A 17,517-nucleotide genomic window follows, 5' to 3' on the forward strand; every position below is an offset into this window, starting at 1 on the left:
AAAATAGAGTATGAGAGGAAGCTTGCAGGGAACATAAAAACTGACTGCAAAAGCTTCTATAGATACGTGAAGAGAAAAAGATTAGTGAAGACCAAAGTAGGTCCTTTGCAGTCAGAATCAGGTGAATTTATAATGGGGAACAAAGAAATGGCAGACTAGTTGAACAAATACTTTGGATCTGTCTTCAATAAGGAAGACACAAATAACCTTCCGGAAATACTAGGAGTTCAAGGGTCTAACGAAAAGGAGGAACTGAAGGAAATCCTTATTAGTCAGGAAATTGTGTTAGGGAAATTGATGGGATTGAAGGCCGATAAATCTCCAGGGCCTGATAGGCTGCATCCCAGAGTACTTAAGGAAGTGGCCCTAGAAATAGTGGATGCATTGATGATCATTTTCCATCATTCTATTGACTCTGGATCAGTTCCTATGGACTGGAGGGTAGCTAATGTAACACCACTTTTTAAAAAAGGAGAGAGAGAGAACACAGGGAATTATCGACCGGTTAGTCTGACATCGGTAGTTGGGAAAATGTTGGAATCAATTATTAAAGATGAAATAGCAGCGCAATTGGAAAGCAGTGACAGGATCGGTCCAAGTCAGCATGGATTTATGAAAGGGAAATCATGCTTGACAAATCTTCTGGAATTTTTTGAAGATGTAGCTCGTAGAGTGGACAAGGAAGAACCAGTGGATGTTGTGTACTTGGATTTTCAAAAGGCTTTTGACAAGGAAGGTCCCACACAAGAGATTAGTGTGCAAACTTAAAGCACATGGTATGGGGGTAATGTATTGTCGTGGATAGAAAACTGGTTGGCAGACAGGAAACAGAGAGTCGTAGTAAACGGGTCCTTTTCAGAATGGCAGGCAGTGACTAGTGGGGTGCTGCAGGGTTCAGTGCTGGGACCCCAGCTACTTACAATATACATCAATGATTTAGACGAAAGAATTGAATGTAATATCTCCAAGTTTGCAAATGACACTAAGCTGGGTGGCGGTGTGAGCTGTGAGGAGGATGCTAAGAGACTGCAGGGTGACTTGGACAGGTTAGGTGAGTGGGCAAATGCATGGCAGATGCAGTATAATGTGGATAAATGTGAGGTTATCCACTTTGGTGGCAAAAACAGGAAGACAGAATATTATCTGAATGGTGACAGATTAGGAAAAGGGGAGGTGCAACGAGAACTGGATGTCATGGTACATCATTCATTGAAGGTTGGCATGCAGGTACAGCAGGCGGTGAAGAAAGCAAATGGCATGTTGGTCTTCATAGCTAGAGGATTTGAGTATAGGAGCAGGGAGGTCTTACTGCAGTTGTACAGAGTCTTAGTGAGGCCACACCTCGAATATTGTGTTCAGTTTTGGTCTGCTAATCTGAGGAAGGATGTTCCTGCTATTGAGGGAGTACAGCGAAGGTTCACCAGACTGATTCCCGGGATGACAGGACTGACATATGAAGAGAGACTGGATCAACTGGGCTTGTATCCACTGGAGTTTGGAAGAATGAGAGGGGATCTCATAGAAACATATAAAATTCTGACGGGATTGGACAGGTTAGAGGCAGGAAGAATGTTCCCGTTGCTGGGGAATTCCAGAACCAAGGGTCACAGTCTAAGAATAAGAGGTAAGCCATTTAGGAACGAGATGAGGTGAAACTTCTTCACTCAGAAAGTGGTTAACCTGTGGAATTCTCTACCTCAGAAAGTTGTTGAGGCCAGTTCGTTAGATATATCTAAGAGGGAGTTAGATATGGCCCTTACGGCCAAAGGGATCAAGGGGTATGGAGAGAAAGCAGGAAAGGGGTACTGAGGTTGAATGATCAGCCATGAATGGTGGTGCAGGCTCGAAGGGCCGAATGGCCTGCTCCTGCACCTAATTTCTATGTTTCTATGGCGGGAAGTTGGTGCTTATTGAAATACTGCTAATTTGGCGAAAGGAAACATTTTCTGAAAAAAAGACACAGCCCTTGCTGATATACTCTGCAATACCCCAGAGCCTTTGTTAGATTATGGCCCCCTTTCTTAAAGAAACCACATGAAGCAAGTTGCCGAGAATACCCACCCACTGCAACACTCTGCTATACCACAGTCAGTGCTTACACTTCCCTCCTTCACAGAGAAACCACACGCTTCCTGGAATACATCCCCACCCTAACACAATGAGGTGCACCCATTGTCTGTGGTACAGAAACCACAAGAAACAAGCCAGGCATTTGTTGCTCTGAGTTGAGTGATAACTGTTCTAAACCCTATTTTATTTTTTTGAGCTGTGACATGGCTCACTGCACTTGTAGCATATGAATTGAAGATAAGATGAGGATACCCTCTGGGTAAAAGGCCATCTGTGTACTCTATCATGTACACGATACTAAGGTTAAAAAGAAACACTTGCATTTCAATAACCCCTTTCTCAACTTCAGGACATTCCAAAGCACTTTACAACCAATTAAATACTTTCTGAAGTGCAGTCACTGTTGTAATGTGGGAAATGTGGCCGCCAACTTGCACGCAGCAAGCTCCCACAAATAGCAAGGAGGTTATGACCAGATCATCTGTTTTAATGCTATTGGTTGATGGCTAAATATTAGCCAGGACAGCGGAAGACCTCCCCTGATCTTCTTTAAACCATGCTATGGGATCTTTTATGTCCACCTGAGATGGCAGGTGGGGCCTCGGTTTAACATCTCATGCGAAAGAGGGCACCTCCAATAGTGCAGCTTTGCAGTGAGGTCTCAGCCTGGATGATGTGCTGAAATAGGTCGTGAACGCACAATCTTCTGACTCAGGAGCGAGAGTGTTACCACTAAGCCACAGCTGACATCTAATGCAGGCACCATGGTCGTGTAGCCTGAAATTTTGCCCCAATCCCACTCCCAGAGTCAGACTGCTAACAAAATAGCAGTATTGTCCTGTCCATGGTGTGTCTCAGGGGCACATCACTACTCTTGAGAGGAGGAGGGGGGCCTTATAGAACATAAGACATAAGAACATAAGAAATAGGAACAGGACTAGGCCATACGGCCCCTCAGGCCTGCTCCACCATTCAATATCATGACTGATCTGATCTTGGCCTTAACTCTATTTTCCTGCCTGTTCCCCATAATCCTTAACTTCGGCGAGGGTGGAAGAACTGGCAGGATCGGATTGCCCCAAGCGAGGGAAAGGATAAACAGGCGGGGTATATAATGCACAGCCGATCCCATGCCACCAGTTCTTCTCCGCTGCCGAAGCACAAAGTTATTCCCATGGTTTATTCTGACAATGAGGCAGGCAAGAGGATTAAATCCAAAAAATGCCATGGCCATTGAAGTCTTGTGTAACATTAGGTGATTCCAGCCAATCTGTTATGCAATGGTAATATGTTTTCAATTTCTCAAAGTGCCTAGCACATGTAATTAATTTTTGAAGTGCAGTAACTGTTATGAAGGCAAACTGAGCAGCCATTTGGCACCTTAAAGATGAGACGAATGACCAGTTGATCTGTTTTTATGGTCAAATAGTGGCACGGGATCTTTAACGTTCATCTGAACCACTGAAACAGTCAGTGGTTTAATGTCTCATCTGAAGGTTGGCAGCTCCGTCAATAAAATGCTCCCTCAATGCTGCACTGGACTGTGAACCTCGATATTGTGTTCAATCCCTGGTGTGGGGCTCATGAGGATGGAAGGGGAGATATAATGGATGGCAAAAAAATGCAAGTGGCTGCTTTAGAAACAGCTCCATTGCATAGCAGCCATAATGGCATACAACCTGCTAGATAGCTGTTTTTACACAGAATTACAGAATATGCAGCACAGAAACAGACCATTCGCCCCAACTAGTCTGTGCTGGTGTTTATACTCCACACAAGTTTCCTCCAATTCTCGCTGCATCATCTCGGCCTTTCAAAATATCCTTTCTATTCCCTTTTCTCTCATGAACTTGTCTAGTTTCCTTTTGAAAGCAACTAAGCTATTGCCTCAATCACTTCTGTGGTAGTGAGTTCCACTCTCTGACTAAAGAAATTTCTCCTTATTTCCCTATTGGATTTATTTGTAACTATCTTGTATTTATGGCCCCTTGTTTTGGATTCTCCCACAAGTGCATTCTCTCCACATCTAGCCCGTCAAACCCACTCATCATTTTATAGACCTCTATCAGGTCTCTTCCAAGTCTTCTATTTTCTAAAGAAAAAAAGCCCCAACCTGTTCAATTTTTCCCGATAGCTGTAATCTCTCAGGTTTAGTACTATCTTTGTAAATCTTTTTCCCACTTTCTCCAGTGGTTCTATGTCCTTTTTATGGCATGGAGGCCAGAACTGTGCACAGTACTCTAAGTGCGATCTGACCAAGGTCCTGTACAAGTTTAACTTAATTTTACCATTTTTGAATTCTATACCCCTAGAAATAAATCCCAGCTTACCCTGTTCTATCCCTATCCATTGTCCACACACCCACATCTCGATCGTGGACCATTGGATAACCTTCCAGAGAATAGAATCCTGGCTGATTTACTCCTCCTTCACATAGAAGCAGTTTGATTAATTGCAGTGCCTCTACAACTGAGATCAGCTAACTCAGCTGTCTGTGATCCTCCTGGGCTGTATAATTTACTGGATAAACTCGCTAAGCCTATCAGAGGAGCTAACCTCATCATACGTATTTAAGCTAGTGACATTTTTGGTCTGGATGATAATTTATTTAAGTTCTCTTTCTTTTTCCTCTCTCCTTTTTTACTCTATCTCCTCTCCCTTTCTCTCTCTCTCTCCCTCCATCTTTTTTGTCACTATACATCGCTCTCTCATCCATTACACATACAGAACTGAAAAGAGCTTTATAGTTAATGAGCCCAAGCTGAAACATATCACACACCGCTGCTCTCATACCCCTTACCACTTATATCGCTTTATTTAAGTTCTGTGCCACAATCAATGCCTTTTCATATTATCATTGACTCTAATGTTATGGTTTGATTGCAGTGTCACTGAATAACTGGCAGATCCTTAAGGTGTCTACAATCCTCGATCCCACAATTACCTCCTTTGACGTTTTACACATTAATAGCGAGACTCCTGTGATGACTGAAGACTTCAGGAACAATGCCAGAGACTGGTGCCTGTCAGGTAAACACATATAACAGCTGATCTAGTATGAGAAGGAACCTCATGTTGTATTGATATTTAAGAACCAATTTCTCATAAGAACATAAGAAATAGGAGCAGGAGTAGGCCATACAGCCCCTCGATCCTGCTCTGCTATTCAATAAGGTTATAGCTGATCTGATCTTGGCCTCAACTCCACTTTCCTGCCTGTTCCCCATAATCCTTGACTCGAAATAAGATAGCACCCAAAACGTGCACATTACAGAGTTTGCTGAACTGATTTGTTGAGTAGTACATAGTGACCCTGACTAACATGCTCATAAGGTCCCAGTAAGTGTCTGTCCATATGGGAGTCTTTTGAAGGAAGCTCTCTAACTTTGGCCAGATTTCTATCGAAAAGACAACTCATTACGGACAGACACTATCAGTGTGTGTTTTTGTTAGTGAATTTGGTTTCATTTTATTTCTATATAGTTTCCACCTTTTTGTGGGGTGTGCATGGTCCATGAGATGAGGAATTCCGTGCTGGAAAAATGGACAGTTTTCCACCTTAGGCATTTATTATCCGTATCGGGTAAAGTAGTGTTGTGGTCATATTACTTGACTAGTGATCCAGAGGCCTGGAATAACAACCCAAAGAATTAAAGTTTTAATCCCACCACGACAGTTTGAGAATTTGAATTCAGCTTTTTTTTAAAGTCTGGAAATAAAATGCTGGTATCAGTAAAAGTGACCATGAAGCTGTTGGATTATCATAAAAGCCCAACTGGTTCACTAATGACATTTACTTGGACTGGCATATATGTGACTCAAGAACCGTACATAATTAACTCTTAAATACCCTGTAGGGGGTGGTGGGTCTGTCAGCTTGCCTTCCTGACCAGAGCGGTTGTGAGTCGCTCCCACTCTCTGGTTCTCGAGCTTGGATTTATTAATCAGGGTGTGATAAAGTAGAGCAGACAATTGTTTTGTACAAAGAAGGTATGGATTTTATTCAAGAAAGCAAATAACACAAATACATTCCAATAAAACTGTCAAATCTTACAAAAAGGTTCTAAACAATGGGGAATGCTTTATTAAGGTAATAAACACAACAGAAATACCTCCCATCTCCCACATACTCTCTAACTAGGTCAAACTCTAGGGCTCCAGGGATTCATGCTCACCAGATCCTTTCTTTTGACAGCTAGGGCTGTTTCGCGGTTTCAGGGTTCTTTGGTTATAGCCGGTTTGCCTTGCCGTACCCCGGACGTGGTAGAAGACCTCTGCTGCGTATTGAAGCCAGTTGGGGCGAGTTCTTTTCTCCGATGTCACAATGTTTCTTCCTGCGTTTTCTCGCCATGTGCTCTCGACCTTGTTGTTCCGAAGTAATGGTCAGAATAGTTCTTTCTCCTCTGATGGTCAGAATAGAGATGGTTCTCTTGTTCCGATACGCCCTCAATTATAGTCTGAGAGGCTCCTTAATCTTTGCACCAAATCTAATGTTTCTTTTGTTTAAATTTTGCTGCGCAGCTAACTGAAACTTGATTAAGTATTTTTAATCTGGCATTGATAGACTTTTCTGAGCTGACGAGCTCTTGTCAATTGTTGAAATTATCCTTTGGTTTAAGTCGCAATTGTTAAAGTTAGTTTCTGGTGTCGAGTTGTCTGCCTATTAAAACTCCTTATAATTTTGAACACCTCTACGATATCTCCCCTTAGCCTTCTCTGCTCTAAAGAGAGTAATCTCAACTACTCTCGTCTCTCCACTTAACTGAAGTCCCTCATCCCTGGTAAATCTCCTCTGTACCCTCTCCCAGGCCTTGATATCCTTCCTAAAGTGTGGTGTCCAGAATTGTGCACAGTACTACAGCTGAGGCCTAACCAGAGATTTGTAAAGGTTTACATAGAAACATAGAAAATAGGAGCAGTAGTAGGCCATTCGGCCCTTCGAGTCTGCACTGCCATTCAATATGATCATGGCTGATCCTCTATCTCAACACCATATTTCTGCTTTTTCCCATACCCCTTGATGCCTTTTGTTTCTAGAAATCTATCTATCTCCCCCTTAAATATATTCAGTGACTTGGCCTCCACAGCCTTCTGTAGAGAATTCCACAGATCCACCACCCTCTGAGTGAAAAAATTTCTCCTCATCTCAGTCCTAAATTTCCTACCCCATATCCTGAGACTGCGAGCCCTTGTTCTAGCCTTCCCAGTCAGGGGAAACATCCTCCCCGCATCCAATCTATCCAACCCAGTCAGAATTTTATACGTTTCAATGAGATCTCCTCTCATTCTTCTAAACTCTAGTGAATACAGGCCTAGTCGACCCAATCTCTCCTCATACAACAGTCCTGCCATCCCAGGAATCAGTCTGGTGAACCTTCGCTGCACTCCCTCTATTAGCATAACTTCCTTGTTTTTGTCTTCAATGCCCAAAGTCAAAATATCGCACAAAGTCAAAATCTACTCCCTTGTCTCTGAGTGAGGCTGGCTGCCAATTTTTTGAAGTTGGTACTGATAAATTCTCTTTAGAACTTCATACTTCTCAACCTGCTATATGTTGACAGAGTTGGAGCAGGCTTGCTGCTTGGGGCGAGAGTATGGTTTTGTGTAGAAGCTGGTTTTACCACCTTTGCTGATTCTCTCAGTGATGCCGTTTTGAGGTGAAGAAGTCCCAATTAAAATGGGAATGTTTTGGTGTCCAGGAAATGAGACATTTGGTGGATCATCTCTTACTTGTTTCCACTTCTTTCCTGTGCAGTGTGTGCTTCCAGCCGTGCTTGTGTCACAGTTTCTCTTCATCCTCAGTCATCAGGGGTCAGATGCATCTTCTACCCTGATACGCACAGCTGCCGACCTGGACTGCAAGGCCATGACTGTCGCATCCTGCTCAAGGAAGCAGCAGATGAGGTCTACCACAGGAAGGGTAAGTACTATCAATAGTGCTCGTAGTTTATTGGCTGTGTATTCATTTTTGATGCCATTTTGTTTGTTAGTGCCCACACCATACACATTTTTTCCCCTCCTCCCCTGTTGGTGCTCATTCATCTTGTGTGCAGTACCATAGATGCTAACAGCTCACTAGAACTTGCTAATTGGCCATTCTACTGGTACCAGGTTAGACTGTGAGTGTCTTCACCCAATGTTGACACATGGGCACTTTCCAACAGCGGGTCATTGGCTGTTCATTCGGAGCGGGAACACTGGTTAAGGTTTTTCTTCCTGAGCAAAAGGGTGCTAAAGCTAACTATAGCACTCCTATTGCCATGGCTGGCTACAATTGACTAACCGAGCCACAGACTAGGGTTTGACCTTGGTCGTTTCTGATCAGAATGGCACAGCAACAGTGAGGCATTATCGAGCATTTCTTTGCCCGAGGCCCGGGAAACATGGCTGGCCAGTGTGAAATTTAAAATGGAGATTCAATCTGAAGCATTCAGTCCCATTATAATATTTTAATGACCAACCTGCCTCCTGGGTGTGTGATGGTCGTTCTCCCCACCCACCTCCATTAAAACTGGAAGTAGGTTGGTTGGAGGCAGGTTGGGGTCGGGTTTCAGATTTTTAACATTTTTTTCATCCCACCCAACCTAAACCCACCCGGTTTTGGGCGGTAAAAATTTCCCCCACAGAATCTAACCCAGGAAAATTGAGGAAACACCCTTTTGACCAAAGAATGTTTAGGATTTAGAATGCACTGCCTGATAGGATGGTGAATACAGATTCAATAGTAGTCTTCAAAAAATAATTGGATAAATACTTGAAGGATGAAAAATTGCAGGAGTATAGGGAAAGAGCGGAGGAGTGGGACTAACTGGATTGCTCTTCTAAAGAGCTGACGCAGGCTTGATGAGCTGAATGGCCTCCTCTGCTGTACTATTCTATGTATAAAGTAGGAAGTATAAATTATACTTAAATCATGTAAAAAAAAAGCAAAATAAAGATTGGGAAAGAAAGATGGGATTAAGAGAGAGAGATAAAAGAGACACACAGAAAAAGTTAAAGTAAAAAATGTAATTTTCAGGGTCAGAGAGGTTGTTTGGCAATAATTAGCACTTATCATGCCATTTAAAAAATTGCTTACTCCTGAATGTACCAGCCCTAACTTCTTCCAGCGTGTTTAGTGGGTAACTAGTGGGTAAGTACTCCAACTTCACACCGTTGCATGTATTTCAATGTCGAGTCTATCAGCGAGGTTCTGTTACAGTGCAGGAGCAGGGTAATTCGATCCGCAACTTCCGGATTTCCGCTTTTAACTGTACATGCGCACACTCCGGAAGTTGCTGTCTGATTTATTCCTCACCGTTACTCGTAACACAAAATCCGGGCCAATATATTAAAACTGTGCTAAAGATCATTCTCAGGTGATTATGTAATGTAGTACTGAGTGACACAGATACGAATGGCCCAGGTTTGATCCTTGGTCTGTGCTGAGCTAGCTGAAAGGGTGGTGGAATGGGTGGGTGGGGGAAGGTACAACAACTTGGCCTATATCCTTGGACTGGGAAAGGGGTGGAAATTAGCCAGGGTTCCAGATCTGATCAGTGACGCCTGCCTATGTGTGAACACACAAGATTGGCTTGAGCTATATGGTTGAATAGCCAGACCATGTTCACTCTGGCTCACAGATGAGTAATGGAAGAGGAATTGAACTCCAGCATGAGTCAATACCTTCACGAGGGAACATGAAGAAATTGCATGATGACGAGCAGCTCTTGAAAGTACAAGGGCTAGAAATTCGTTATCGCCTGCTTTGAGGACGCTGCCTTTAGTGCCGGTAATGTCTACTGCCTCAAAGTGCGATATTCAGTTGTATCGCCCCAAGAAGAGAGTGGAGCACTAAGAAAAGAGTTCCACACTCCTCTTAGGGTGCTAATGGAGTGATTTTCTAGAGGCCTACTCAATATTTTGCCGCTAGGATGCCGGTATCTTAGTGACTGAAGTTAAAAAAAAAATCCTGCCGAAAGTTTCAATAAACTTCACCCCCACTACTGCAACAAAAAGAAGTTAAAAACTGAAATTTCAGCACTTACCTTACACTCCGGACAATATAGAAACATAGAAACATAGAAATCTACAATGCAGAAGGAGGCCATTTCGGCCCATCGTGTCCAGTCTGGCCGACAAGGAGCCACACGACCCTCGATCAGCAGCCCTGAAGGTTACATATAAACCTATGGACAATGAACAATGGCAGAAAGGTAAAGAGCATCCAGTCCAACCAGTCCACCCCACACAACTGCAACACCTCTTGCACCGCAACATTCTACACTCCACCTCAACCTGAGCCATGTGATCTCCTGGGAGAGGCAAAAAAACAGCTAAAGACCCAGGCAAATTGGGGAAAAAATCTGGGAAAATTCCTCTCCAACCCATCCAGGCGATCGAAACTAGTCCAGGAGATCACGCTGGCCGTATTAGATTCCCTGAAGTACTCACCATTGTATCTGCACCAGCCAACAAGAAGTTATCCAGTCTAATCCCACTCACCAGCTCTAGGTCCGTAACCCTGCAGGTTACGGCACCCCCACAACCCTCTGCGTGAAGAAGCTTCCCCTCAAATCCCTTCTGAACCTTCCACCAACCAGCTTAAACTGTGCCCCCTCATAATTGACCCCTACACCAAGGGAAATAAGCCCTTGCTATCCACTATATCCAGGCCCCTCAAAATGTTATACACCTCAATGAGATCTCCTCTCAGTCTCCTCTGTTCCAATGAGAACAAACCCAGCCGATCCAATCTGTCCTCATAGCTAAGATTCTCCATTCCAGCCAACATCCTAGTAAATCTCCTCTGCACCCTCTCCAGTGCAATCACGTCACCCCAGGATCGTCGCTGGACCGACTGCTTTCCCCTGATGGTATCAGCGCCAGGCGCTACCACAGGCGAAATAGTACATTTTACAACTGCGGGACTATGTGGGTGTTGCACACTCGATGATGTCAGCAAGCGGACAGTGCTAGCGAGCACAGCACAAGCTGCCAGTGCCGCCGCTAAACCTTCAATTCGCAGCAGGAGCTGACAGCGCGGCGCTCGCGCGGTAGGTGATTAGTGGCCCCTTAGGGCCCCTCTCTGGCGCTAATGGTGGCACTAAACAGTCGAATTTCTTCCCCAAATCTCTGTCATCTGCTGGAATGTTATGCCCCTTCATCTTAGTGGTATTTTAAAGCTCCAAAGATTGGCATCAGAGAATCCTAGGATCCTAGAATCCTAGAATTATAGAATGGTTACAGCACAGAAGGAGGTCATTTGGCCCATCAGCCCATGCCGGCTCTCTGCAAGAGCACTTCAGCTAGTCCCCTCCACCACCCTTTCCCCCGAGCCCTGCAAATTATTTCCTTCAGGCACTTATCCAATTCCCTCTTGAAAGCCACAATTGAATCTCAGGCAGTGCATTCCAGATCATAACCACTCGCTGCATAAAAAATTCTTCCTCATGTCGTCTTTGATTCTTCTGCCAATCGTCTTAAATTGTGTCCTCTGGTTCTCGACCCTTCTGCCAATGGGAACATTTTCTATCTACTCTGTCCAGACCCCTCATGATTTTGAACACCTCTATCAGATCTCCTCTGCTCTAAGAACCTCGACTTCTCCAGTCTATCCATGTAACTGAAGTCCCTCATCCCTGGAACCATTGTTGTAAATCTTTTCTGCATCCTCTCTAAGGCCTTCACATCCTTCTTAAAGTATGTTGCCTAGATTTGGACACAATACTCCAGTTGAGGCCGAACCAGTGTTTTATAAAGGTTCATCATAACTTCCTTGTTTTTGAACTCTTATTTCACTATTAATAAAGCCAAAGACCCCATATGCTTTTTTTTACCAGCCTTCTCAACTTGCCCTGCCACCTTCAATGATTTGCGCACATACACCCATATGTTTCTCTGTTCATGCATCCCCTTTAGGATTATACCCTTTAGTTTATATTGCCTCTCCTCATTCTTCGTACCGAAATGTATCACTTTACACTTTTCTGTGTTAAATTTCATCTGCTGTGTGTCTGCCCATTCCACCAGCCTGTCTATGTCCTCTGTGTGTGCATCACCATGATAGGAGCTGACGACTGCTGGACGGACCACCACCTAATCCGATCCATCATTGACATCAACATAGCCCCAAAGGCGGAGGGGGCAGCAGAAGCAGTGCCGCAAAAACTCAATGCCGGGGCATTTAAAGACCCAGCTAAGAGAGCACTATACAGTCAGTGCCTCACAGCTAACCTGGCGTGCCTTGAAGACCCTGAGACGCAGAATGCCCACAGCACTTGGTCTGCCCTCCAGGCCTGCATAACCAGTGCCTGCGAAGAGACGCTCTGACACACAACCAGGAAACACCAGGGCTGGTTTGATGAGAATGATCAGTAGATCCAAGAGCTAATAGATCGTAAACGCAGAGCATTTCTGAGCCTGAAGCAACAACCCAACTTGGGAGCAGCAAAGCAGCATTACAGGCCGCTCAAAGCTGAGGTCCAACAAAAAACCAGGAACCTAAAATGTTGTGTATCTGTAAAGCATGCACTCCCATGTTCCGCCCCAGGGAACGCATCCCCTGAAGTCCCAAGGGATCCCAGCATCCCTTGGGAGCACTCTATATAAGCTGGCCCCTAAGGTCTGTTACTCACTCTGGAGTGTCTCAATAAAGACTGAGGTCACTGTTACTTTAACCTCCCTGTGTGCAGTCCCATCTGTGTGAGGAACACAATAACTGGCGATGAGTACACGAATCCAACGCAAAGATGCAGCAAACTGTGGGCATCCTGGAGAAGTTCTCGGAGGGTGAGGACTGGGAAGCCTATGTCGAACAGCTAGACCAGTACTTTGTAGCAAACGGGCTGGATGGAGAAGGAAGCGCTGCAAAAAGGAGAGCGGTCCTCCTCATGGTCTGCGGGGCACCGAACTACAGCCTCACTGAAGAATCTTCTGGCTCTGGTGAAACTCACAGATAAGTCATATGAGGAGCTGTGTACAATGATTTGGGAGCATCTTAACCCAAGGGAGAGCGTGCTGATGGCGAGGTATCGGTTCTATACGTACCAGCAATCTGAAGATCAGGAAGTGGCGAGCTACGTCGCCGAGCTAAGGCGACTTGCAGGACAATGTGAGTTTGATGGCTACCTGGAGCAAATGCTCAGAGACTCTTTTTGTACTGGGCATTAGCCATGAGTCCATCCTACAAAAACCTTTGACTGTAGGGACACCGACCCTCAGTAAGGCCATTGCGATAGCACAGGCGTTTATGTCCATCAGTAATAACAGCAAACAAATCTCTCAGCACACAAGTGCTAGCAATGTTCATAAATTAACTGGAACTGTGTTTGCGAGAAGAAATGTACAGGGCAGAAACTACGAGTCTGCAACTGCCAGCAGGCCTCAGGTGACCCAGATGACTCAGAGTCCATAACAAAGGATGAATGCAAGGCAATTCACACCTTGTTGGCATTGTGGAAGCTTCCATTCAGCCTATTCATGCCACTTCAAAGGGTATGTTTGCAAGAGCTGTGGAACAATGGGGCACCTCCAATGAGCTTGCAGACGAGCTGCAAGCTCTTCAAAACCTGCTAACCACCATGTGGCAGAGGAAGATCGGTCCATTGTGGATCAAAGCAATTTCGAGCCTCAGAGAGAGGAGGCAGATGCTGAAGTACACAGGGTGCACACATTTCACGAAAGGTCCACCTATAATGCTAAATGTAAAATTGAATGGCTTACTCGTAGCCATGGAACTGGACACTGGCGCTAGCCAATCCATCATGTGTAAAAAGATGTTTAAGTGACTGTGGTGCAACAAGGCACTCAGACCAGCCCTGAGCCACATCCACACAAAACTAAGAATGTACACCAAAGAGCTTATCACTGTCCTGGGCAGTGCCATGGTCAAGGTCACCTACGAGGGCACGGTGCACGAACTGCCACTCTGGATTGTCTCGGGCGATAGCCCCACATTGCTTGGAAGGAGCTGGCTGGGCAAAATCCGCTGGAACTGGGATGACATCCGAGTGCTATCACATGTCGATGAGGCCTCATGTACCCAGGTTCTTCACAAATGTCCTTCCCTTTTTGAGCCAGGCAATGGAAACTTTTCCGGGGTGAAGGTGCGGATCCACTTGGCCCCAGAGGCACGACCCATTCACCACAAGGTGCGAGAGGTACCTCACATGATGAGGGAGAGAGTGGAAATCGAGCTGGACAAGCTGCAACGCGAGGGCATCATCTCTCCAGTGGAATTCAGTGATTGGGCCAGCCCGATTGTTCCAGTACTCAAAAGGTGTGGCATGGTCAGGATTTGCGGCGATTATAAAGTAACTATTAATTGTTTCTTGCTACAGGACCAATACCCGCTACCTAAGGCCGATGACCTATTTGCGACGCTGGCAGGAGGCAAGACGTTCACCAAGCTCCACCTGACTTCGGCCTACATGACGCAGGAGCTGGAGGAGTCTTCGAAGGGCCTCACCTGCATCAACACGCACAAGGGACTGTTCATCTACAACAGATGCCCGTTTGGAATTTGGTCGGCTGCAGCGATTTTCCAGAGAAACATGGAGAGCCTACTAAAGTCGGTACCATGCACGGTGGTTTTTTAGGACGACATATTGGTCACGGGTCGGGACACCGTCGAGCACCTACAAAACCTGGAGGAGGTCCTCCAGTGACTGGATCGCATAGGGCTGCGGCTGAAGAGGTCGAAATGCATCTTCATGGCAACAGAAGTGGAGTTTTTGGGGAGAAAGATCGCGGCGGACGGCATTCAGCCCACAGATGCCAAGACAGAGGCTATCAGGAACGCGCCCAGGCCACAAAACTTCACGGAGCTGTGGTCGTTCCTGGGACTCCTCAACTATTTTGGTAACTTCCTACCGGGGTTAAGCACCCTCTTAGAGCCCCTACATATGTTATTGTGCAAAGGTGAGAACTGCATATGGGGAAAAAACCAAGTAATTGCTTTTGAGAAAGCCCGAAACATTTTATTCTCCAACAAGCTGCTTGTATTGTATAGCCCGTGCAAAAGACTCGTGCTAGCATGTGATGCATCGTCGTACGGAGTCGGGTGTGTATTATAACAAACTAACCTTGTGGGGAAGTTGCAACCTGTCGCCTATGCTTCCAGGTGCTTGTCTAAGGCCGAGAGGGCCTACAGCATGATTGAGAAAGAGGCATTAGGGTGTGTGTTCAGGGCAAAAAAAATGCATCAGTACCTGTTTGGCCTCAAATTTGAGCTGCAAACTGATCATAAGCCCCTCATATCCCTGTTCGCTGAAAATAAGGGGATAAATACTAATGCCTCAGCCCGCATACAAAGGTGGGCACTCGCGCTATCAGCATATAACTATACCATCCACCACAGGCCAGGCACTGAGAACTGTGCGGATGCTCTCAGTCAGCTACCATTGCCCACCATGGAGGTGGAAATGGCACAGCCTGCAAACTTGTTGATGGTGGCGCAGCCCGCAGACTTGTTGATGGTCATGGAAGTGTTTGGAAATGATAAATCATCTGTCTCGGCCCGCCAGATTAGGACTTGGACCAGCCAAGATCCTCTGCTGTCCCTAGTAAAAAACTATGTACTGCATGAGAGCTGGGCCAGCATCCCCGTTGAAATGCAAGAGCTAATCAAACCATTCCAGCGAAAGGACGAGCTGTCCATTCAGGCAGACTGCCTGTTGTCGGGTAACCGCGTAGTGCTACCCAAAAAGGGCAGCGAAACGTTCATCTCGGATCTCCACAGCACACACCCGGGTATAGTAATGATGAAAGCAATAGCCAGATCCCATGTGTGGTGGCCCGGTATCGACTCTGACTTAGAGTCCTGTGTACGGCAAAGCAGCGTGTGTGCTCAGTTGAGCAATGCGCCCAGAGAGGCACCACTAAGTTTGTGGTCCTGGCCCTCCAGACCTTGGTCGAGGATCCATGTCGACTATGCGGGGCTATTTCTCAGTAAAATGTTCCTGGTGGTGGTATATGCTTTTTCAAAATGGAATGAAAGTGAAATAATGTCGGGAAGCACCGCCACCGCCACAGCCACCATTGAAAGCCTGAGGGCCATGTTTTCCAACCACGGCCTGCCTGACATACAGGTCAGTGACAACGGGCTATGTTTCACCAGTGCCGAATTTAAAGAATTCATGACCCGCAATGGGATCAAACATGTCACCTCGGCCCCGTTTAAACCAGCCTCCAATAGAGCGGGCAGTACAAACAATCAAACAGAGCCTTAAACGAGTCACAGAAGGCTCACTCCAAACTCGCCTATCCCGAGTACTGCTCAGCTACCGCACGAGACCTCACTTGCTCACAGGGGTGCCCCCGGCTGAGCTACTCATGGAAAGGACACTTAGAACCAGACTCTCGCTGGTTCACCCCAACCTACATGATCAGGTAGAGACCAGGCAGCAACAACAAAATGTAAACGATGGTTGCGCCACTGTGTCACGGGAAATTGATCTGAATGACCATGTGTATGTGCTAAACTATGGACATGGTCCCAAATGGATTGCGGGCACGGTGATAGCTAAAGAAGGGAGTAGGCTGTTTGTAGTCAAACTAGACAATGGACAAATTTGCAGAAAGCACCTGAACCAAACGAGGCTGCAGTTCACAGACTGCCCTGAACAACCCACAACAGACACCACCTTTTTCGAGCCCACAACACACACCCAAAGTATCAACGACACCACGCCGGACCAGGAAATCGAACCCATCACACCCAACCGCCCAGCAAGGCCAGGCTAACCCAGCAGCCCTGCAGGGCCAGCCCAGCGAGGGCACAGCCAACACACCAGAACAGACATTTGTACCGAGGCGGTCCACCAGGGAAAGAAAGGTTTCCCGACCGCCTCACCTTGTAAATAGTTTTCACTTTGACTTTGGGGGGGAGTGATGTTGTGTATCTGTAAAGCATGTGCTCCCATGTTCTGCCACCAGGGAGCACATCCCCTGAAGTCCCAAGGGATCCCAGAATCCCTTGGGAGCACTCTATATAAGCAGGCCCCTAAGGCCTGTTACTCACTCTGGAGTGTCTCAATAAAGACTGAGGTCACTGTTACTTTAACCTCCCTGAGTGCAGTCTCATCAGTTTTAGGTACACAAAATAAAGAACAGGTGGTGGATGGAGAAAGCACAGGAGACACAACAGCTGGCCGACAGCCATGATGTGCAAGGATTCTTCATTGCAGTCAAGGCCACCTACAGTCCAAACTCCCAAGGCGTCGCTCCACTGCTGGCCAAGAACGGGGAAACACTCATCAAGGACACCGAGGCAGTCAGGGCCCGCTGGAAGGAGCACTTCGAAGATTTCCTCAATCGAGACTCTGCCTTTGACTGAAGGGGTCTTGACTTCATCCCGCAGCATGCTACCCGCCACCACCTCAGTAAAACCCTAACACTGCAAGAGGTAGGCAAAGCCTTAGGACAGCTTAAGAACAACAAGGCTACGGGAGCAGAAGGAATCCCTGC

General features: G+C 46.0%; 1 protein-coding gene across 1 annotated transcript in view; it reads left to right on the forward strand.

Moving 5' to 3' along the window:
• Positions 1 to 17,517, forward strand: part of tg (thyroglobulin) — a 621,247-nt gene that overhangs the window by 233,039 nt on the left and 370,691 nt on the right. Inside the window, exons 37-38 of the mRNA XM_070888386.1 lie at positions 4,957 to 5,100; positions 7,826 to 7,990. Of these exons, the coding sequence (XP_070744487.1) occupies positions 4,957 to 5,100; positions 7,826 to 7,990 (309 nt within the window). The remainder of the gene's footprint in view (positions 1 to 4,956; positions 5,101 to 7,825; positions 7,991 to 17,517) is intronic.

Source organism: Pristiophorus japonicus, chromosome 1 (assembly GCF_044704955.1).
Source record: "Pristiophorus japonicus isolate sPriJap1 chromosome 1, sPriJap1.hap1, whole genome shotgun sequence".
In the NCBI taxonomy this organism is placed as follows: Eukaryota; Metazoa; Chordata; class Chondrichthyes; family Pristiophoridae; genus Pristiophorus; species Pristiophorus japonicus.